Source organism: Sphaerodactylus townsendi, linkage group LG08 (genome assembly GCF_021028975.2).
Source record: "Sphaerodactylus townsendi isolate TG3544 linkage group LG08, MPM_Stown_v2.3, whole genome shotgun sequence".
In the NCBI taxonomy this organism is placed as follows: Eukaryota; Metazoa; Chordata; class Lepidosauria; order Squamata; family Sphaerodactylidae; genus Sphaerodactylus; species Sphaerodactylus townsendi.
This window is the reverse complement of record NC_059432.1, coordinates 72,230,862-72,254,322: the sequence shown is the minus strand read 5'-3', so window position 1 is coordinate 72,254,322 and position 23,461 is coordinate 72,230,862. Positions and strand designations below refer to the sequence as shown.

The 23,461-nt window shown below is 43.6% G+C and overlaps 1 protein-coding gene across 1 annotated transcript in view; it reads right to left on the bottom strand.

Annotated features, from left to right (window-relative positions):
- The window catches only part of RAB6B (RAB6B, member RAS oncogene family), a 58,105-nt gene that overhangs the window by 16,428 nt on the left and 18,216 nt on the right, over positions 1-23,461 (bottom strand). Inside the window, exon 2 of the mRNA XM_048505569.1 lies at positions 6,630-6,688. Within this exon, the coding sequence (XP_048361526.1) occupies positions 6,630-6,688 (59 nt within the window). The remainder of the gene's footprint in view (positions 1-6,629; positions 6,689-23,461) is intronic.

The following is a 23,461-nucleotide window of genomic DNA, read 5'->3' as shown; positions in this document are numbered from 1 at the left end:
ATGAACACATGAAGTTGCCTTATATGACTCTGACCTTTGGTCTATCAGTGTCAGCACTGCCTACGTTGACTAGCAGCGGCTCTCCAGGGTATCAGGCAATGGTCTTTCACAACACATCGGCTACTATCTGATTTTTTAACGGGAGACTGAACCTGGGACTTTTGCATCTTGCATGCAAAGCAGATGTTTTACGACTGAGCAAAAGCCTCTCTCCTCCATCGTTTAACAGAACTGTACAGGACGCAATAGGAAGTCACCCAGAAATTCATCGTCATCAGTTATGAAAACACTATAGTTTAACTATGAGTTCGAAGTAAAGGTTACCATAGCTAAATAGATGATATCACCAGCATACCATGGAATACTTTGTCATAAAAAGTATTCTGATATGGCAACTGAGGATGCATATGCTGGATGAGTGTTTGGTTTTTGATCAAAGATGCAGGTTCCTGCAGGGTTCATTACAGAGGAGCCCTGACATATCCCATGGTTGCAGAACCAACCACAGTAATTACAAGCAGCAGCCTCCAGAGCTTGGGTACCAAACACTCCAGTTCTGGACATTTGGATTTCAGGTTACATCTGCTGCTAATTTTTAGTTGATTAATTAAAGAGGAAGTGTTGCAATCTGCATGGGGCATGCTCCCCAGAGACAGCTGGCTAGTGTTGAAAAACCAAGCCAGCCTGTTTGCACAATGAGCAAAATTCATCTGAGAGTTCAGGAACAGGAAGCTAAGAAAATCTATCCATATTTGCTGTTAGAACCATAAGGATACTATATACTGCTGTAACCTCAGATATCTGGGAACACTTCCTCATTTCTAAGTGTGAACAGGGTAAAGAAAGAGAGGGAATCCAAATCTTTGGAGAAAAACACCCCCTACATTTAAAGCACGCACAGCAATCTATAGTTGTCCTTTGCAGACACTTAGACCTGTCACTGCCCATCACGTGTCTTATGGGAAAAGGCATTTTGACACAGAAGGTTACAGAAGAGAAACAATGCAGGGATTTAGCTTTCACATTGGAAAGCAGCTAAAAGTCAAGGTCAGGCAGGTTAAATTCATGTTTATTTAGCCTGATCTTCTCTCCACTGGAACCAGCAAAACAGTTCTCGAGGACTGGCTAAGCCGGCATCATTGCAAGGGACTCCGTTTGACTAATTTTCTTTCCCAGGCTTCCATGGTAACAGTTGGCTGGGTCAGTATGCATACTGGATAGCTGCACATTCTCCCGCCTAAATATTAATGCTCATCTTATTTACAAGTCCCTCTGGCTCTCCATGATAACAACAAATAATGAAAAGTGGTGCCTGTTGGTCTGGGCTTCAAGCTACAGCAAACATAAGAGAGAAGTGAGATAAGCAATGTGATGAGTGAACAATGGGCCGCAAGAAAGCATGTGGGGGTGGCAGAAGCATCCTCCTTGAAGGAAATCTGGAACCTTAAGGGGAGAACCCTTTCACACCCTTAAATCCTTAATCTTCAGCTCCCAACAACACTTCAACTCCCTGCTCAGGGGTGCTGAAATTTAACAGGGGGTCTAGTGCTGAATCTGGATACTTGAGGATCCTGTGTGGAGCTTTAAAAGGCACATTTCTAAATCTCATGATCACAGAACAGAAATGAGCTTTAAAAAGTAAAAGTAGGGCTCGGGGTTGGCAGGCTCAAAAACTGCAAGGGTCCATAAGCCAAGCTTAAAGTGGTCATGGGAGAGCCTGATTGTCATGTATGCTACTCCATGCCCAAGGCTCTATTTCTCATCATCCTATCCCTGCTTCTCTCAATACATTTCCTTCCATCATTAGCAAATTCTCCTGAATTCAGAAAAGAAACAACCCTAATGGTGCCATCTTGAACAGTTATACCCTTCTAGGTCCATGGAGGTTAACGGGCTTAGAAAATTGCAACTCTCTTACTGATTGCAGCCAGAATAAATCATCACAGTTGAAGTGAACTGATACGTTCCATTCCATACATTTGGTCTATATTCATTTGGCCCACCTCACTTTCCATTGGAATGTATGTTCTCCTACTGGCTCAGCACTGAGATGATGGTAAAAATGGTGGCTGCCAGTAACCCATAATTGCAGAGAGCAAGAAAAGGGCCTCATGGTCTTTATACTGATTTACTTCTCAGGTGAGATTGAGCTCACAGCAGATGAAAGTGACTTCACTTTGCAAAGGACCTGTTTGCCCTCAAGGATGCCTAAACTTGCCTAGCCCACCACTGATGTCTTTAAACTCCCCTAGCCCACCCTTGATGTATTTAACACAGATGGCTACCACCAACAGGGGCCTATTTTTCTTTCCCAGAAGGGGACCTGCCCACTTCTGGATAAAGAGGGATGACTTATGGTTGAGAACATTCCTCCCACCAAGCAAGTATGAAAAACCCCACTCTCCTTTTCATATCTGCATGGACAAAACTGTGGATGGCATGAGAGAGTTAAAGGACTATTCTCCACACCAATGTCAACGTTTTCAAAAAGGTAACCACAGTAGGCAGATTTTATTTGAACAGAAATGCAATTTTGAAACTTTGCAACGTATTTACCCCTCAGGGAGAACCAATATAAATATAACCGAAACAGAGGAGAAACAACCAATAGAACGTATTCTTCACTAACCCAACCACACTAAAACCCTGATCTTTTTTCAATCTTCCCGTGTCTCCTCCTAGCTAGAGCAATTGCCACCAATTGTCAACGGTCTTAATTAACTAACATCAGCCCGCTGGCATATCTGGAGGGGGGGGCAGGACCCTGGGCACTAATTTCTGGAGCTGCATTTGCAGCCCCCCTAACTGCACCCCAGTCCGGAACTCCCCGTGAATTTGGACTGGGATGCAGCTGGAAGCTCCATGGGGGAGACTGCAAACAGAGCCAGCTGGGTTCACTTCTCCCCCATCTCCTTGTGGAGGTCAGATGTAGGGTTAGCACCATCTGAACTCCCTACACGCAGAGATGTAGCAAGGTATCCCTGTCCTCTCCCAGGCTTAGACTGAAATCAGCTGCTCTCAGCTTTATACTGTTGGTTCTGCCCTCAAGCTCCACCTCCAACCCATTCAGTTTACCAGTCCCTTTCTGCAATGCAAAATCAGTCAGCCTTGACACAGGATTAACCCTTCAGCAAGGACTTGGCCTTAATATGCTACCTCTCAGCTAACACTTTGCCACCTCTGGAGAATACCATCTTCACCACCCTGTCTCAAGTTGTGTCTTTAACGGCCTCATCCAAAGGGGGGGGATCAGTCCATGGGAGCGGTGCACAGCCCTCCCTAGGGCACTTGCCCTGACAGAGGGACAACATTGCCAGTGTGTGGCTGCTGCCCTCCCCAGGGGTGGAATGCAGCACAGGATGCTGCTGCAGCATCCCTGCATCTCTGTCACAGTGGGGACGGTCTGGAGGCATGGCTGGGCTCCTTCCTGGCTGTTTGCCACCAGTTGGCTCCTTCCTGGCAGTCCCCTGTCTTATGCTGGCAGTAGTTTATTTAGACATAAGCCGCCGAAAAGGTGCCATAAGTCTATACAGCCCAATGGAGGCTTCTCGGTGGCAGGGAGGCTTTTTCTCTTTGCAAGCCTCCCCATGCCACCAGGAAGTCTCTCTGGGAGCAGTGTGGCTGTGGTGCCACCTGGCTGTTTGGATGGGGCTGCCCATCATTCTTGTCCACCACTGAACTAGAGAACAGGTTCCCCCATTCCCTTCAACAGGAACAGTGTGGCATTCCAGAGGTAGTGCACTTAGAGATTATGATTTGAAGCAATGCTTTTCAGTTGGTTTTCTGCAGTCCTTTCCTTGGCCATTTAAACTTAACGAACCACCTGACACAATCAATGTTTCAGATTAGTAAAGTAAACAAATTCCCTTTTCACCTTTTGACAAGCAATTTAAAATGCATCACAGGAATGGGCCCAGTGCAGCAAATTAGATTGATTCTCTTGTTAAACTGCCTCATTCTCATGATGGCCTCCTTGGACCTCACAGAATCAAAGCAGTATCTTGGCTCTCAATTCTTCCATTTTATTTTATCCCCCAAATTGTTCTAACTCCATTAACTTTTGACCAAGCAAATATTACTTCAAATTTCCATTAGCAGAAACAAAGACCCTACTTTCATTACCAACTTGCATGTGTTTATACCAGTTTGTCACCCCTGCCCCTCCCTAAGCATGCTAGGGATTACAATGTTCTGAGATTCTGAGACTTCTCTGTTAAGTATCCCTGTCCTCTCCCAAGCTACGATTCCCTGGGCTAACTGGGGAGACAAAACAAACGTGATCTAAATATTTCGGTATAGAAAACTGAATCAGTCTGGAATCCTTGGTCCTCCCAAGCAACTGCAGTCTTTGATCTAAGAAGTGTATTTCTATACCCTAACATTGCAAAGGATTCTGGGATCTCAGATTCTGAACTGATTACTCTAAAAATACTGCCATACAAGGAGTTTCTTGAATTTCTTGTGCATCTAGACCCTCCTGGGGTAGCAGAACTATCACACAATTATTTCACAGTGCATCAAAGAACTGATTTTTGAAAAGTGCACTGGTATGTTCCTATACCTCTTTTATCTAATACTTAAATTACTTTTGTGGATGTATATACTCTGTGTCACTGAAAGATAGACGTTCAATTGAGAATTAAGCCACTGCCATTTCCTGGACCTTCTTTCTTGCATAGAATGCTCTGCTTGGATCCTCCACCCCACCCAAAGGTCAAGCTGTGTCTGGTTGGACATCGATGGCAAGCCACGCACTGCCTCACTAGCTGGCCACCATCCCTCTCAAGCCCCTCATACCCTCCACCTCTGCTGCAAAAACCATGCCAACCTAGAAGATCGGCACGTGGCCCCTCAGCATCTCTTCCCTTCCCCGGCCAGGCAACACTCTCATCAGGCTCCTCCAGTGCAGCCGCTGCTGTTGAGGCAGCTTTTCCTCACCTTTGCCCTCCCAAGACCACTCCATCCCTCCACCCCAACCTGTTGCCTCAGAGGTAAGTGTGCTGGAGGAGTCTGACATGAGCATTGCCTGGGCGGGTGAAGGGAGGAGACACCAAGGGGCCATACGCTGTTCTCCTAGCCCAGCATGGTCTTTGGGGTGGGGGCAGAGGGGGCTTTGGAGGGCTGGTGGTGGGCCAGGAGCCATGAAGGATGGGCAAGGAAAAGTTGCCTTGGTGGCAGTTGGTTTGAAGGAGCCTGATGTGAGCATTGCCCAGGAGGAGGAAGGGAGGAGACGTCAAGAGGCTGTGTACCGCTCTCCTAGCCCGACACTGTCTTTGGGGTAGGGGTGGAGAGTTGAAGGGGTTTTCCTCACCTGACCTTCACAGCTCCTGCCCTGCCAGGCCCCCCACCGGCCCTCCCAAGCCTGCCACCAGCCCTCCAAGACCCCCTTCAACCCTTCCCCTGAGGGAATATTTTTCATTGTGGAGGCACACTACTTCTTCCAAACAATGTCTGACTGCACTTTTATCTTTCTTTGAGACAGAGTATAGAAAAATGTCAGTTCAGTCCAAAAAACTGGATACGAGGTACATGCAAACCAGTCAAACAGCTCTTTCTCCTCATGCCCAGACTGTTTGCTCTCTTTAGGATACATAATTTTGGTTTTTAAAATAAAATATATTGAATGAGCTTGGACTTGTTTCCAAGATAATCTCTGAGTACAGTACGAAGAAAAACAAACAGCAACAGATGCAAAATTGATATAGTAAAGTTTTAAATGGACAAGTTTTTTGGCAATACAAGATCAAACATGCTTTCAGTTTGTGCGGAATTCATCCACCAGGAAGCCAAAAATTATAGATGGTAATCAGCTATTGAAAAAGCAAAATTTATTCTGGACAGAGGAGATTAAAATCATTAGGTAAGAATATCTTATATACCCATAAGGGCTGTATACACAGAGATGATCAATGCATCATAGTGGAACATGAGATCTGGCCCTATAATCTTGAGCTCTAGTCCTCCACTATGTATTGAGTCTACAAAATTTCAGAACTTTTGAATTTCAGAAGCTCATCCCACTGTACATAAACAAAATCAACTTAGGATGTTTCAATTGTTCCCTGAAAAAAAACATCTTAGGGTAGACTGAAAGGATAAAGGAAGAGGATAATAATAAAGGCAGAGGAGATGCAAAAACATATTGCATTTTTGGCAGGGGGAGGGTACTGTACATGATGTGCATACATAAAACTCCTGGTAAACCTCCAAGCCAATTGCCTAAGATTAGATCGTAGCTGAAAAACCCTTCGAACTGTCCCTACGCATCTAATGCAATCTCAGTTATATCAAAGGCTATTAAGTGCCAAAATTTTGCAAGCAACATTTACTGTTTAAAGTCTGTTTAGCACCTTCATGAAGATAATCTATTTCTCTTGCTCTCTCTGGAGGAGTATAAAGGGAAGTGGCAAAAACACATAGAAAAGGTAGGGCTATAGTCATACTAAATATGGCTGGGCTGAACTTTGCTGATATTTCATCTCTCGTCTCTCAAAATTCATTCTCTATAAGAGAATATGCACAGGATCCCCCCCACCCCCTTTAACAGCCTTAGTATTAAATAAAATTTTTAAATACAAATATTTTTACATTAGCATTCAGAGGAATGTTTCAGAACCAATGAAACTCACCTGGTACGTGTTGTCAAAACTGTCATACATAAATCTTGTGATCAGGGATGTCTTCCCAACTGGAAAATAAAAAGCAAAGATTAAAATGAAAACCATGGTTGCTGAAGCCATTAGCCACCTCGGTCTTCTCATTCAGCCTCAGGGCAGCCATTTTTTGGTACACTCTCAATTCACAAGAGACAATGAAGAGGTCAATCAAGATCTGCTGGCGCCATATACAAACAGAGAATGGGCCCCAGAACAAACAACACATGGAGCTTTTATAGCAGATGCACAGGAAGATGGATCAATGTCAAAAGCACTTCTGGAGGGAAAGAAGTTTTAGTACAAACCATCTCTCTAGTTACCTACCCATATGTGCAGTAGGATGGTTCAGGGTTCTCAGCTAGTCTTTAAACCTCTCAGAAGCAGACCCACTTTCATTTAGTGGATGCTTTAAGAACAGCACTGTTTGCCTGGAGACATAGAACAGGAAACTCAAGATCTCCTAAAACTGCCAGAATACAATTCCAAGAACCATTTCATGCAATACAGAAGCTGCAGACTGCAAATACCTGCAGCGTTCTCACATTCTACACATAGGCCACTGAGATTTGCAATTGCACTGGCTCTCACGGTAGCACAAAGAATTAGGGATGTCCAAATATCCACTATCTCAACTCATCCCCTATTTGTCTGTCACAAAGAGGTAACTGATTTTTTTAGCACCCCATTTGCCTACTCTAAGGAGACCTTAGCAATGTTAATGTTTGCCCAACTATTTGGGTTTGCATAGATGCATGATTTTGCTGAATCAAAATCAAATGTTTCTACATGATTTCTGTGCTGAATCAAACTACTGGTAATTAAAATTGGAACAGACCAGTGACTGATTTCACTCATCTGCAGCCTATACTCTGGCACTTCATGTCAGATCAGATACAACCCTGAAGCAGCTTTAACACCAAAACAAAGGCGTAAAGCAAGATGTTGTGCTTGCTCCCTACCTTTTCAACTTTTTCATAAATGACTTGACTGGTCATCTAGGAAGGATTGATGACCACCCACCTAAGCTAGGAAATCATCTGTCCCCTCTCCTCTTCTATGCCAACGATACTGTAATTCTATCTCACACTAAAATCAGCTTAAAATGTTATTCAGGCTTTCAGCCACTACTGCCAACAAAATTAACTCACCATCAATTTTGATAAATCCAAAATAATCATATTTGCGAGAAGGTGGTACCATCGTCAATGAAAAATTGATAATATGGAAATTGAGCACGTAGAACACTTCAAGTATCTAGGTCTACATTTCTATTACAACATGAAATGGATGATGCATAGAACATGCTTGATCAACCTATCTAAGTTCAGCTATTTTGCTTTTCTACTTTCATCAAGGTAATCAACTGATCCTAGTGGCGATATGTATTTTCACTGCTAAAGTACTTCCACAACTACTTTACCCAATTCCAATATGGATCCATGCTGTTTCTGATGGAGTGAATACAAGCCCAATTTCTACATGAATCAGTTTGCTTGCCAATTGTGTTAGCTATACGACAATCCGTAATGAGACCAGATGACTAGTGTATTCAAGAGATTGGATAGCTACAATCAAATACTGGTTGAAAATACATTTCTCAACCAGCAGGAACCAGCAGCTTAAATGCATACATGTTTGTAGTTGGTCTAAGAAAATATGTCATAAGAGCAAACATATAGGAATTGATCTTGATTCCTTGACTTTCTCAGATATGAACTACATCCTCAGGATAGTTAAACAAAGGTTAAAAGATCATAAGGAACAACTACTGCATCCAGCTGAACTAAAAATCTGCTCTCCCCAATTCCTGGGTCTTTTTGCAAGTTATAGACTTAACTCCAAGCGTCTATCTACTTTAGACACGTCTTGCTGCTATAAAGCTTTCATGCCAACCCGAACCAACCCATTCCTCCCATCTGTCCTGTCTGGCAGATTTGAATGAATTTCTTACTCAAAAAGACATTACACACGTGGAGACAAAACTCCTGACTTTATGATGAATAAAGGAACAGATTAATAAGACCTATAATTGTTACCAAGTAAACAGAGTCAAACTTTTCCAGTTTTTGATGTCTGACCAGGACTCAGAAGGCACTTTAGCAGTAGATAGGTTTTTAGCATCAGTCATAAAAGGAAGGATAATTATACATTCCAATCCGGACACTGTTTTATGAGCTTTTAAAACCATTTATATTAATTCCAAGTCTAAGCTATATGCAGTATTTAACTTATGCCAATAAAAGGTTTTTGATTGTTTGAATCAAACAGACCCAGTTATCAGATTTGTCTGAACACCACATATGAACACAACACATTTGACTGCTAGATACCATTTGCTGCAAAATTTGCAGCATCCCTGCAAAGTACTATGATGCTTCCACTGTGGATCATCCTCATAATATGTGAAGAAGACCCAAGAGTCTCCTGGTTCCAAACCACCACAGGCTTCCCTTGCAAAAGACTACTTGATGGTTCCTTTGCAAAATTAAATCCGTATGAAATATGGCAGGAGTGAAATGAATCATGCTATTGTATGCCAGAAGTTCAGGCAAGGATACAAGCGAGATTAGGATGCAATACAATGAGAAATATCAGAGCTTTAGCAAGTAGGAACCAACACGCTATAGTAACATGAGAGGGAATGGAAGATGAAAATACAACTTTGTTCATAGTGCCACAATACCAGATGGACCCAATAACTTTTTAAAAACTACTGTTTGACATCTCCCACCCCACAGCCAGGAGTTCCTTGTAAACTGGATCCTATCCAAGTATCAGCCATGTCTAGATTTGTTCAGAGAACAATTTTTATTCCATTTATTGTCCATGTTTCTCAATGACACTCAAGGTGAATCATAGTTATACAAACAATGCAATGAAGATGACAATAATACACAGAATGAACAATGTAATAAAACTGAATGACACAATTAAAGAACAGTGGAGTACAGGAAGTATGTTATATCCGCTATATATTCTGCCCAAAGTATATTTTGTAAAAAGGGGAAAGAAAAGAAAACTGCCTACAATTTTCACAGGCAACTAAAATTAGAAAATGTTCTCCTGAACAGTTCCATTTTACACCATCTGCAAAATGACACAAGTATGGTGGACTTCCTGATTGATTTCAGATGCCTTTAAAACATTCTTTGGGGATGCAAATGTTTTAGGCAAGCTCCTGTTTTATTCTCTATGAAATTGCAGGCATTGCAGAAAATCATCCCAATAATAATAATAATAATAATAATAATAATAATAATAATAATAATAATAATAATAATAATAATAATTTGCACTAAGTTTTGGACCATTCCTATTTTATAGCTTACCATTAATTTTGCTGAAGGAATGATCTACAAAGAGGTTGCTACAGTTTAGATCAGACACACACAAGGACTTGAAATAAGCTGAAAAGATCAGCTCCTCAGTTATTACCTTAAGTAGCTTAAAAGCAGAAAACAGATTTTAACATTTAATCCATAGAAAAGATAGAGCTTTTCCCTGCACTATTCAGGTTGGGGGGGAGATATATTATTCAAATAAAGCTCCAAAGCTCCAATTAGCTTTATCCGAGAGCTCCTTCCCTCCAGATTCCATTCATGGAGCCATTAGAAGATGGGCAGGAAGCTACCCAGCACTCTTGCATTATCCCTTCATCCAGCTTAGCTGAGAATCCCCATCCTCAAGTATATTCCTATTTAATTTTAATCATTATGTGTGTTTGATTTCGATTCCTGTCAGCTTGTGAAGGAGCTCATTCTTGATGAAAAAGTAGAATGGAAATGTAATAAATAAACAGAGGTACATGCATGACCGTGAAGGAGAAGGAAGATCAAAATGGCCGATAGTAGCTGTATGGAGAGTTCTTTCAAATCAATATAGTTCCAAGCCAGCAGATTCAAATGAATAAGCCAATCAAAAGGCAATTATTTCCAGGCTCTTCATTTAGATCCTGTGCTAGAAGCCAAGCACTGATGCATTGTACAGATTCCTTTGACAGGGTTCCTCACCAAGGGCCCTGCAGTGAGGAAGGCTAAAAGTTCGGGAGTAATTATTCCTCTTTTTAGTCATTACAACTTTAGCATTCAAATCATGTGTAAAGGGAAACTGGCTATCCACAGTCCTTTCTATACGCCCACTTTTTATTTACTAAATTTCTGTTCAAAACAGTTTGCAGTAAAACAAGTAAATTAAAACTGGCCAGAAACCAGAAATGTTTTTTTTAAAAAATCAACAAAATTAAACAACATTGGAACTAGTCAGAAAAAGGTCTGTCTAAATACAGTCTTACTTTTCCACCTGGTTCCCAACCTCCAGGTACAACCTGAACATCTTTTGGAATTACAGCTAGACAACAGAAACTCATTCCCCTGGATGAAACATTCACTTTGATGGCATGAGTCTATGGAATTTCAGCCTCACTGATCTCTCTCCACTCCCCAAACCCCAATCTCCAGGAATGTTCCAAGCCAGAGTTGGCAACCTGAACTAAGAGACGAGGCAGCCCTTACTTCAACAGAAGCTCAATTCCATGAGGACGGGGCGACTGCACAAGACAATCTTGCCTTAGTAGTCACAGATCTTGGCCACCTTTATGGTGGGGCGAGCAAACCATTCGCTTCCTCATTATTAGCAGAAACAGAATTATACAAAATAACCACACTTGCACATGTTTAATTAACACAATTTGAACAAATCACACCATTAAAAGTTTCATGTAGCTTTCATTTATGTTTCAGTACATGGAATTCTGATAATTATCTTCTTGAGAAGAATGGGAGAATTCATGAAAATATGGGACATTTACAGAGGCAAAGGAATTGGTCACAATCCATATGTCATCTAGTTCCCTTCCTGAAGAGGCAGGTAGTTCTTGGGCAACCCACAGTTAACTATCAAATGTATGATTTATAACATCATCTCTGAGAATTCAGTCTCCCTACACTCCTCTCCCCCCAAACCCCCATAGTAATTTAACTATCTAAGCCAGCCATTCTCAACCAGGGTACCGTGGTACCCTGGGGTGCCGTGAGCATGTCCCAGGGGTACCGCAGCAACACTACGACCACCACCCCTCATTTTTGTGGTGTCTCCCACCGGCGCCAGCAAGGACATGGAGCTGGCCCATGGGGCAGGGCCTGCCACAAGGTCAGCAACCACCCCCACCCCCAGTGCTTCCCTTCACCCTGGGAGGGGAAGGTGGGGTGTGTGGCAAGCAGGGGCAATGGGAGGGGCAGGTGGAGGGTGGCGGCAGGGGTACTGTGAGATATGAAGAGTGAGGTCAAGGGTACCCTGACCTCGAAAACTGATCTAAGCTGATGCTTCTGAGTCTGACCACCTATTTGGTAAGCATGCACCTCGTCCAACATGGCCTTGGAGCATCATATGGAGTATTCAGGATGAACTTCAAGTTTTGGAGGGCCCTAGGCAAAATATCCTCTGATGACCCTTCCAGGTGTTCTGCCACTTACTGTTCTTTTTTGTTCCTACTTTAGTGATAGAATCTATCATTTGAAGACATTTCCTTACATTTAACAGTGGTAGGGAATCAGCAGTTTGAGGTTTTTACTCTGTCAAGATCTGAGGGCCTTGGTTTGTTCTAGAATAAGACTTAGAAATTGCTGTGCAAGATGTTTTAGTTGCTTTTCATATGAAGACTGTTCCAAGCCATTCCTCACTCTGGTAGTTCTTATCTGTGGAACCAGAATTATAATACCCTAGGAATGGGTGCAGAGGAGAACAAGAAGGACTATCAGGGGTCTGGAGACCAAGCCCTATGAGGAAAGGCTAAGGAAATTGGGAATGTTTAGCCTGGGAAAGAGGAGGCTGAAGGTGGTCATGATTGCTCTCTTTAAGTATTTGAAGGGCTGTCACTTAGAAGAGGGCAGGGAGCTGTTCATATTGGCAGCAGAACATAGGACTTGCAATAATGGGTATAAAGGTTCTGACTGGATATTAGGAAAAAAATTACAGTAAGGATCGTACAATGGTGGAATCAGCTGCCTATATATATATATATATATATTCTGATAAATATCATTATTTATATGAAACACAACACCTATTATTCCACTGCTTTTTTGCCTTGAAGATACAGAGTATTTTAACATACGTGAATCAAAGATGTCAAATAATGTTAACTGTTGCTTGCTTACAACTTTATTTATACTACAAAAAGTTTCTTTCTGCATTTTTTAATTACAAAGCCTTTGATCATATACTCAACAAATCTGCTTCAATATTAGCAGAGATAGGGAGGAAAAAAATTCTATGGGCCCCTCTTTACTTGAGGCCCTAAGCACGTGCTTATTCTGCTTAATGGTTAATCCAGGGCTGGCTCTAAGCTGATCCTGCATTGAACAGGAGGTTGGACAAGATGGCCCCATGGACCCTTTCAACTCTATGATTCTGTGAATTTAAACAGAATTTAAATAAATGGAGCAGAAAGAAGGCTGTGCTAACTAAGGCTGTCAACTCCAGGTTGGGGTGGAGCCAGGGGAGGAACCTCAGTGGATTATAATGGCATAAAGTTAACCCTCCAAAACAGCCATTTTCTCCGGTGGAACTGACCTCTGTAGTCTGGAGATCAACTACAATTCCAAGAAATATCCAGGCTCTGCCTGGAGCTTGGCAAACCCAGCACTACAGTGTGTAACTTTTGCTGGAGCAGCAGCTGCTGCCACTACCCAGAGAGAGGGGACAGATGCCAGTGAATGGCACCCACTCCTGCTCTTCCTCCCAGCTGCCATCACTGCTTGTCACTCACTGCAGTGTGAGTAGGGACGCCACCCTCCAGGTTGGACCTGGAGATCTCCCAGACAGATCTCTGGATCAGCTCCCCTGGAGAAAATGGAAGCTTTGGAGCATGAACTATATGGCACTGCACCCCACTGAGGTCCCTGTTCTCCCCAGGATCCACCCCAAATCTCCAAGAGTTTCTCAACCAGGTTTTGCCAATCCAACCCCTCCAACCTCCATTGCCTGGGAACCCTGTATGAAAGACTGGCAGCAAGTGACGAACGGCAGCTCTCCGCCTGCCTTTGCATCCTGGGTACTTGTGTGCCTACCTCCCCAGGGATCTTTCTCAATCTAGTTCAGGAGAGTAGCTGCTGCCATAAAAAGTGGTACAGTGCCTTGTTCAATCCCAGCTGCCCACAGTAAGCACACCACATGGGAGTTGGCCTCCTCCCTTTGGGGAACTGCTGCTCCTGCACTGGTGCTTGCTCAAGTGAGAGGAAGTGACTGGTGGCCTAGATTTGCCTCCCCATTGATGATAGTGAGGAGCAAGCTGGTCTGTCCTCAGGGGGAGAGGTCACCGCTGCAATATCATGACCATACAGCCCTGATTTAGGACAAAGGGGTTCAGAAATGGCCACAGCCTGATAGTGAAAAGCAACTGCCTGCTGCAGAGCTGTGAGCCTCCACAGATGCCTGACACCAGTCCTGTGTGTACAGCTCCAGGCAGATGAAGGAAAAAAAGATGAAGGGTATTTTGCTACAAGACATATGGTATTTTTGATCTTTCAGGAGATGATAGGGCTGAACGCAAGCAATTCAGGTGAGAAGCCCAAATAATGTTATTTTTAAAAACAAAAATGTAAAAAAGAAAATGACTTGAAGAGACATACGGAACTGTCTATTCTTGTGACATGCTCCCATATCTAAAGTATCTCCACAGAAAACAAGATAATGAAAACAACAGATTCCCTGATTATACTAAGCACACAATAAAAAGGAAGTATTTAAAGCAAACTTCTCAGTTTAAGGCCACCTCCCCTGAGGGCACGTTTGTTAATTAAGAAACTTCGCAATGTCATTCATCAGAAGCCGTAATTAAGTATGCTAATTCCCTCCATGTTATGCCTTCTGAAGAGATGGGATCTGTCATTAGATTTAATAAGTGCCCCAGTGTTCATCTAGTGCAGAGTGTGAGAATCTTTGGTTAGATTTTCTTCTCCCATACACATGCAACCCCAGCTCCACACTTTGATTCCTAGCTAGGATGTGTAAACAAGTTGGGGGACTGTGAGAAATTGCTAAAAGGGGGACCAATTTGGAAGAGGGGAAACAATTTGGAAATCTCCCCCAGTCTCTCCATTACAGATTCTCTCAGGGACTCACCCCTGCCCCGCCCCCCAGGTCTCCCTTTACCTAATAGTTGCTCTCAATATTTCATGGAAGCAAATTCAGTTCTTATCAATCATGTCAGGACATCTTTTTCTTTTCCCCCTATCCAGTTGCAACCAATTTATAACAACCCTGCAGGGGTTTCAAGGCAAGGGACAATCAGAGCTGGTTTGCCATTGCCTGGTTCTGCAACCCTGGACTTCCTTGGTGGTCTCCCATCTAAATACTAGAGCGCCGGCTTGAACTTGGGTCTCCAAGATCCTAGTCTAATGTTCTATCCACTACACCAGTGGTTCTCAACCTGTGGGTCGGGACCCCTTTGGGGGTCGAACGACCCTTTCACAGGGGTCGCCTAAGACTCTCTGCATCAGTGTTCTCCATCTGTAAAATGGATAAATGTTAGGGTTGGGGGTCACCACAACATGAGGAACTGTATTAAAGGGTTGCGGCAATAGTAAGGTTGAGAACCACTGCACTACACCATGCTTGCAGCATGTAAGAGACAGATGCCTTCAGCCCCAGTGAGGGGAGGAATTGCAGGCTCCTTGCACATTCAGGCAATGCACCAGTAAGTGCAAAAAGGCCTTTCGTTAATCTGACCCTCCTTCCCAAATGTATTCAGCTGGATGTTTTATATCACAAGCTAAGCCAAGGCAACTACCAAATAAAAACAATCTGGATCTGAGTTAGCGGAAAGTCACAGACATCCCTGTGGACAATATTAACTTTCATTTATTCTTCCTTTAAAAAAACACACTTTCCCTTCCTATCCCTTCTATGTGACATATGTATGAGCAAGCTCATTCTTATCTGTAGGCACACATGGGTGCAAAAAAAAATCATGAGTTTGTTAAGGAAGTCACACTGCCAGGGCTCCTCATGAATTCTCATTATCGTTTGCTTATTGTAGAAAAAGATGAACAAAAGCAGAAAACCAAACCGTGGATATTTATAGAGCAGCTGTAGCCAGTTCAGCAGAGGACATGGGGCTGGTTCAGAATCCTAATTGGCTGCTGAGATCTACTAGGCCTTGCCTGATGCAGGCTCCCCGGAGATGCTCCAGAAATCCAGAGCTTTGTGAAGCTGCCAAAGACCATCCGCTTTGTTGAAAAAGTGTTGTTGCTTTTTCCGATGCTGACAGGTGGCTGGGACAAACAAGAGGGAAAACGAGGAGGGGAAGAGAAGGGAAGATATTTTGGATACCACATCTCTTCCATTAATCAATAGCAAAGTTGGTGATGTCTACATTTAGACAGGCCTTTCATGATGATGCTGCTTCATCTGTATTCATAGAGGGTAGATTACTCAGACTGTCACTGTACCAAGGCTTTGAATAGCTCACTTTCTGATTGCAACAGTATTACTGGATGACTTCATCCTCCCGCTTCTATCTGAAATTGTCCAGTGCTTTGGCAACCTTTTGGGGCTTTGTTCCAGAAGACAAGGAGGTGTCCTTCTAGTGGACTCTGTAATTAAGAGACATCCCTATGCACATGTCATAGGATGATATTGCTGTTAGAATACTAAGAGAGCAGTTGGAGAGGCAGTGAAGGGTTGACTTTAGAGCACAGGCAGGACTAGAACCCTCTGTCTGCTGGTCAGGGCACTACACCATAGTCCTCCTCCACCTGTGCAAGTCTGCATGATGCAGATTGGCCAATGACCATCTGTACTCTAGGGTCTCTGTCTGATCAGGAGTTAAAAATGGCAGCAATATTTTAATACCAGATTGTCTCTGAAACTTGTGCATCTTCAGCTGCCTCGGGGTGAGAAGACCACGCTTAAGCAGCATTGGACCAGACTTTGAAAATAGCTGTTGTGGGTTTTCTGGGATATGTGGCCGTGGTGTGGCAGTTTTTACTTCAAACATTTCATCTGCATCTATGGCTGGCATCTTCAGAGACATATCACAGTGAAATGAGTTTCACTGTGTCACAGAGAGAAACATCTTCCCGTAATATGTCTCAGAAGATTCCAGCCACAGATGTGGACAAAATGTTAGGAGCAAAAACTACAGAGCTTTCTGTGCGTGTGTGTTCAGAAGCCCCACAGCATGCAGACATCCCCCTCAGACAACCATCTGGGTTAGGGTCAGTTTCAAAAGATGAAAGAGGCCATTATTTCTGCACTAATTGCAGATAACAAGAGCTCAGGCTGGTGAACTTGCAGCATTCCGCCTCTTAAAACGTGTGTGGAAAAATACTACATTTAAATTTTTTTTGTAAAAAATATAGTCGTAGTACTGTCTGTCCCCTCAGCTGAAGGAATTCCTTCTCATAAAATTATGTAATGTTTCAAAAAGGGTTGGTGTCACGGGTTAAATGAAACAAACATCTGTGCTAGAAGAAGAAGAGTTTGGATTTATACCCCACTCCTGTAAGGAATCTCAAAGTAGCATACAAACCCCTTCCCTTCCTCTCCCAACAAGAGACACCTCATGAGGTAAGTGGGGATGAGAAAGTTCTGAGAGAATTGTGATTAGCCCAAGGTCACTCAGCAGGCTTCATATGTAGAAGCAGGAATCCAACACAGTAAGCAGTGGCATATCTGGGAGGGGGGGGGGGATTTAACCCAGGTGCTATCTGCCTGGGTCACATGGAGGGGTTCTTTTAGAAGGAGGAGAAGGTAGCTGCTTCCGCCTGGCTGGTAAACTGGGAAGGAAGCTGGGAGGGAGAGGGAGAGACCACCCCATGCCGCTAGCTTGCTCACTCTGCATACCTTGGAGTGAGCAAGAGGCAGCCTCAGGGGCAAGGGCAGTGGGGGGAAGGGGCGGCGATGGAAATTCAGTGAGGGCGGGCAAGGCAGGGAGTTTGGCTGGGGGCAGAGTGTGGTACCTGGCCTTGTCCTGGGTGCTGTTTTGTGACAGTACGCCAGTGACAGTAAGGAACTAAGATGCTGTTCTAGCAAATGATGGATGTACATTGAGATATTGGCAAAGACCTGTGGATTCAAGCCTACCTCTCAAGAAGAGGCTACTGGACCTTAAAGGGCAATGTTTAGTTACATAAAGAAGTGCTGAAACAGGATTGGAACCATTCATGTTCTTTGTGGCTCTTAAGTGGCTACTTTGGGAGCAATCTCAGAGACTGCAGCTGGTTTTGGTGGAGAGAGTTCAGAGTATTATTTTTCCCCCTTTACTACATAATTTATGTTTTCTACTTTCTATTTTTACTTTTTATTTTTTCTTTCTTCTCAGATGACAAATGCTTAGACACATGTACTAAGTTAATCAAGTTTGCCAGCCCTTTGGTACTGGGTATATTTGCAATTTTGCTTGTAGAAAACTAAAGTTTTTAAATACCTATAAAATACTTTAGAATATAAATATGCCAAATGGTATGACTGAGTATGCTAAGTTATAAATGATGCATTTTTAATTATTAAAGCAATAAAATTAGTTTAGCTTGAAACAAATTTCGTACGGCACATATTATAATTTCCCAAATTTCATTTTTTCCCTCTAACAAACAGCACTGTCTTTTTCAAGGTTCTAACATTTCCAAAATTATACATCTTTATCACCACACGGACTCACTTATCTCAACATGCCGTGGTGCAACCTGTAATCTTTTACATTTATCACAATCAGCTGACCAAGGACAGGGTCATGGAGAAGAGTGAACTGCCTATACTGAATTGCCAAGTACGAGCCAGTATCACAAGAAAGTGCACATTTCAGCACTGAAGAAGCAGAAACTGAGGCTGCGCTAAATCACTAGGCTAGAACAAAGGTCATAGGAAGATCCAGAAGTCCTAGATCAAAACAGAAGGAAGGAGGAGCAAGATACTTCCATACAGACATTTTTCACCACATGGAAAGCAGGAGGCCCTCAGATTAAAAGGAAATGTTCACACGATGCTGTGCTCATTTGGGAATCTTGTTTTTCTCTGGTTTGAAGGGAAATTTTAGTGGCTACAGAGAAATGTCTGTGTGGACACTTCCTCTGTCATTACCACAGAGGGTGGAGCCAAGCTCTGCTTTAAAAATATGTTGTTGGCAAAGAGCTGGTCAACACTTGGCTGACTGTTGTTCACAGTGACAACAGCAATGTCTGATATTGAGGGCTCAGATGCTTGGCCCTTTCAGTAGTGGTCAGAGACCAATAATGATTGTCTGGACATAGATCGTGAAGATCACTCCTCCTATGACTAGGAGGAGGCCAAGCTGAGTAAAATGATGGGTGGTATCGCCATGGTCCATAATGACCCCAGGCAGAAGCATCATACTGCCTGACATAGCTCCAAAAATTCCTGGAATCCAGTCTATGATGGGAAGATTCTCTAGATATTGAACGGGGTGAGTCGTGAGCATCTCCCCTGAGTAGAGCAGTTGTCGGAAGAACCACGACTTTTACCGATGGGGATTTTTGTGATCCCTCTCCTCCCTCATTCCCTTGAGGAATAGAGCATTCCACCATCCTGTGTTGGGATCAACTCCAGGATGATGAATGGAAATGACTGCTCAAACAGGCAATATCATTCCTTGAAGAGTTGGAACCTCATTGACTGCTTGTTGAAGTTGAAAAATGGTCTTGAGCAAGCTCCATGTCAGGAGGTGGAAGCAACTGATGACTCTCCACAGTTCAGCAACATGTAACTTTGGTGTCATCAACTACAGCACCAGATGGCAAATCCTGACGCTTAAGTAATTATCCTTCGTACAAGGGCTCTCTTCACAGTTGGAGGTGATTTACTTGATGGTGGGGACTTCCTGCTCACATACATGGCATTGAAATGGGAGAAAGAACTAGTGCATTGACTGGCCGATCTGCAAGCATTGTCTTTGCTTAAAAGAAGGGAAGGCAAAGACTGATAACAATTGCCTTGACAACTGGGGCTACAACTCCTTAGTGAAGCCAGCAATTTTCTCAGAGGAGATGTGGACACTGTTCTCCAGAAACAGCTGGTGGACTTGCGGTGAGGTGAACATTCCTCCTCCGCTGGTCTGGAGTGCTTCTTCACCTTTGACACAGGGGGTAAAAACAGAGCCCTGTCCACTTGCTCCAAAGTGGAAGGCTGAAACACTAAAAGGTTCTTGGATGACTTACCCCTGGATCATATGGGAACAAATGCACCAAGGAGCATTCATACAACAAAGCCTTAAATCTTGACACCTGGTGAGGAAGGCCTTTGGGATGAGGCTGGAATATGCCCCTTATGGAGGCAAAGGGCAGTCTGTACGACTGTCATTCTTCACCCTTTCATCCCTTACTTGGAGCACTTTTTGAAAAAAGCTGGGCCTTTTTTCTCCATGTCAATACTGTAAGACTAACCATTAGGGAACAGAGAAACAGGAACACCAAAAGCACACATCCTCTCAATGAAGCAGCAGAAAGAGAACTGAGGAGATTGCTTTCTCTCCCTCCAACCTTGTGACCATTGGATGGGAAGGTTTCCCACCTATGGCTCCAAGGGAAGGGGGTAGGAACATTATGTTGCTAAAGGAATGTCTGAAGAAAAGCTTGATACCCTTCTCCACAGCTCCCATATGGGCCTGCACATAAGACCACAAATATTAAAGGAGGGTTCTGGGCCATGAGTGGGTGGCCCCAGTGTTGTAGTCAGTGGTGCCTGATCTGTTGTACAGGAATGATGGGTGGAAAAGGGGGGCAGTGGGGGGCAGCAGTGAGCATAGCAAAATCAAAGGTGTGAGTGTTATTCTTACCTGTGCCTTTTGTGGAAGCAGCTGCTGTGAGATCAGCTGCTGCTGACTAAACAGGGCTCTGCAGTCTTCCTTTGGGCTTTCATCAAGCTCTGTGCAGCAGAGTCAGTGGACTGGGGAGGGAATGGAGACTGATGATGCAAGTTCGTTACAGCCCCAGTTCATTTACCATGTGTGCAGATTTCATGGCCATATGGCAGTGGTGGCGAACCTTTGGCACTCCAGATGTTATGGACTACAATTCCCATCAGCCCCTGCCAGCATGGCCAATTGGCATTGCTGGCAGGGGCTGATGGGAATTGTAGTCCATAACATCTGTTGTGCCAAAGGTTCGCCACCACGGCCATATGGGATAGGAAGACTCAACCTAACTCACCTGCAAAGGGCTTTCTGAATCCTTTTTATAAATGATAACAATTGTGGATTGGTCTTGCACCATGCCCTGTACTAGCACATACTGTTATCCAAAAAGAAATTCAAAAGCTCATTCAGGTCTTTTCTTGTTGGTCCTAGTGAAGGATCATTCAGTCTCATTAAGATTTTTGTGAAGCTCTTGCAAGCCTTAGGAAAATGAGAAATGTGTTGAAATAAGCACTGTAATTATCCTTCTCTTATTCCTTAAGTTGCCGCCATCGCAACACATTTCAACAACTGCCAGTTTTTAACACATCTCATGAATAGTAAGAGGAATGCTGAAAGCAAGGGAAAGGTAGGTATTGTCGGTCTACTCCTCTGGCATGCAGATTGCAGAGGGCAACATCGAAAGATAATTTTACCAGATCCCCTCCCCCTAGTTGCACAGGAATCTGAATACCAACACTGGAACAAGGCCACATCAGTCTCACTGCAACTGTCAGTTCTAAATAGTACAGCAAACATGTTTTGATTAATGACTCTAGAACAGACTACTTTCTCCAGCTTAGCCTAGAGTTGCAGTACAGCCCTTATTTTCAAGTTCACAGCTTCAAATCAGTCATAATGCAGACATACGTTTTCTAGTGTACCCCATTTTCCAAACACTGGCCACGCAGCCCCTCCTAAGCCATAGGAAGGTCATGTGAATTCTGAAGATAGTAGCCACAAGAGGCCAGTGGGGACACAAGAATACCCTAGTTACATTCACATGCTACACAGACAAGCCAGGGATCAGCATGCAGAGCAGGATTCTCTTCTCTTCCCTGCCCTGAACCCTGGAAGAGATGAATATACTCTGGTGATGGCGTTGGTAACATTTGCCTCCACAGCGCCCTGTTATAATAGAGGGAGGGAGAATCCACGCAGACATTGCCTGAGAAACTGAGCTGTTACTCTGCAAACATGAAGCAGGCAGGCTATTTGTATTCTAAGCCTGTGCACTGCCAGCATCTTGCTCCACAGTTCTGAAGGGAAATGCAAACCCTTAGAAGAACACTTTGAAACATGTCTAGGAAAAATAAACTGAACCAGTGCAGTTTTCCTTATGCTCTTTTTTTTAAGTGGGGGAGGGACTGTGATTTCTGGAGCTCACACAAAGATCTAACAAAGCAAAACATGGAAACAAACATGAGGATGTCTGTATAATAAGTAAGATTATTTTGTTCTTAATAGTGCTTCCTCCACAAATCAGCATGGTGGAAATGGCACTGCAATCAGGCATACTTTCTGCTGTTTGAGTTTTAGGTCAGCCTACAGTTGCCAAGTCTGGGTTGGAAAATACCTGGAGATTTTGAGGGTGGCACCTGAGGAGGACAGGATTTGGGGAGGGACTTTAATGAGGCATAATGCCATAGATTCTACCTTCCAAAGTGGCCATTTTCTCCAGGTGAACGGATGTCTGTTGCCTGAAGATCAGTTGCAATAGCAGATCTCCAGACATCACCTGTAGGTTGGCAACCCTTGGTCAGCCCCTCTACCCCTGAAACTATGAACAAGCTTTCACCTGTTCTCCTCTGAGGTTCAGTGCTCAAAAATACCCAGCTGTATTGAGATGCCAATACATTCATCTCATGGCGCTCAAAAGCTTGGCCCAACTTCCTTGGGGACTGAGAAAAGCCATAATCCTAAAATGTTCTGGGATAGATAAAAGATCAGAATAATGCCACTAAAAAAATGGCAAAATCAGCCTTGTCATCTTAGCCTTCCATCCAGAAGCCATTTAGTTCTTAATGTCCAGTTCTCATTTCCAATAGTGAACTCAATTGTCAAGTATCTATTTCTAGGGAGGTAATACAAGACACCCACAACAAGGTAGGGATGGATCCCTGCATACCTGGATGTGTCAGAACAAATGCAGACCTCAAATCTGCTACATGGCTTCTTTACAGCCTGTACTCCCCACGGAGAGGCTGGGCTTGGAGTAGTGATAAAGACATTGCACCTGTTCGAAAGCAGTGGAGCCCTGCTGCTCAAGGAGCCAACAACTACAAATCCTGTGTGTCTAGCAGCCTTCTCCCTGCAAACTACCACCACTCACTGCCAGATATTAAGCACCCTTCCATACTCTCTGAGGGCTTCACCCAGTTTCTATGTGGCTGAAATAGCCACAACAGGATATTGACACACCTGCATGACAATTTCAAGGAGCTGCCAATGTGGCCAGTGATTCAGTTAACACTCCATATGAGAATGTTGATTTCACAACAATCATCAGTTGTTTTTTTGGTTAGGAGGAGAAGCCCATGCTAAATCAGAAGCGTAAGTGCTTTGTGACTGAATGCAGACTTTGGACCATTTCAGCACCTCCCCACAGAGGAATAAGTGAAACATGTAGACTTGGTATTTGTTGGACAGAAAGTGGCTCTCCATTTGGAAGCCAGTACCCTATGGCAAATCCAGAGAGAATTGCTACCTGGTGCTTCCGTTGGGAACCAGTGAAGATGCTGAAGAGGAGAAAAAAGCCCCACCATTTTTATCCACTAGCTAGGCAGCCCAGCCAGATCGATACTAGATCAAAGGTGTCTAGCAGAAAACAGTCCCTGTCATCCATCACAAGGCTCTGAGGCCTCTTCTGCATTATCTGTGCAGCACACAATTGAGG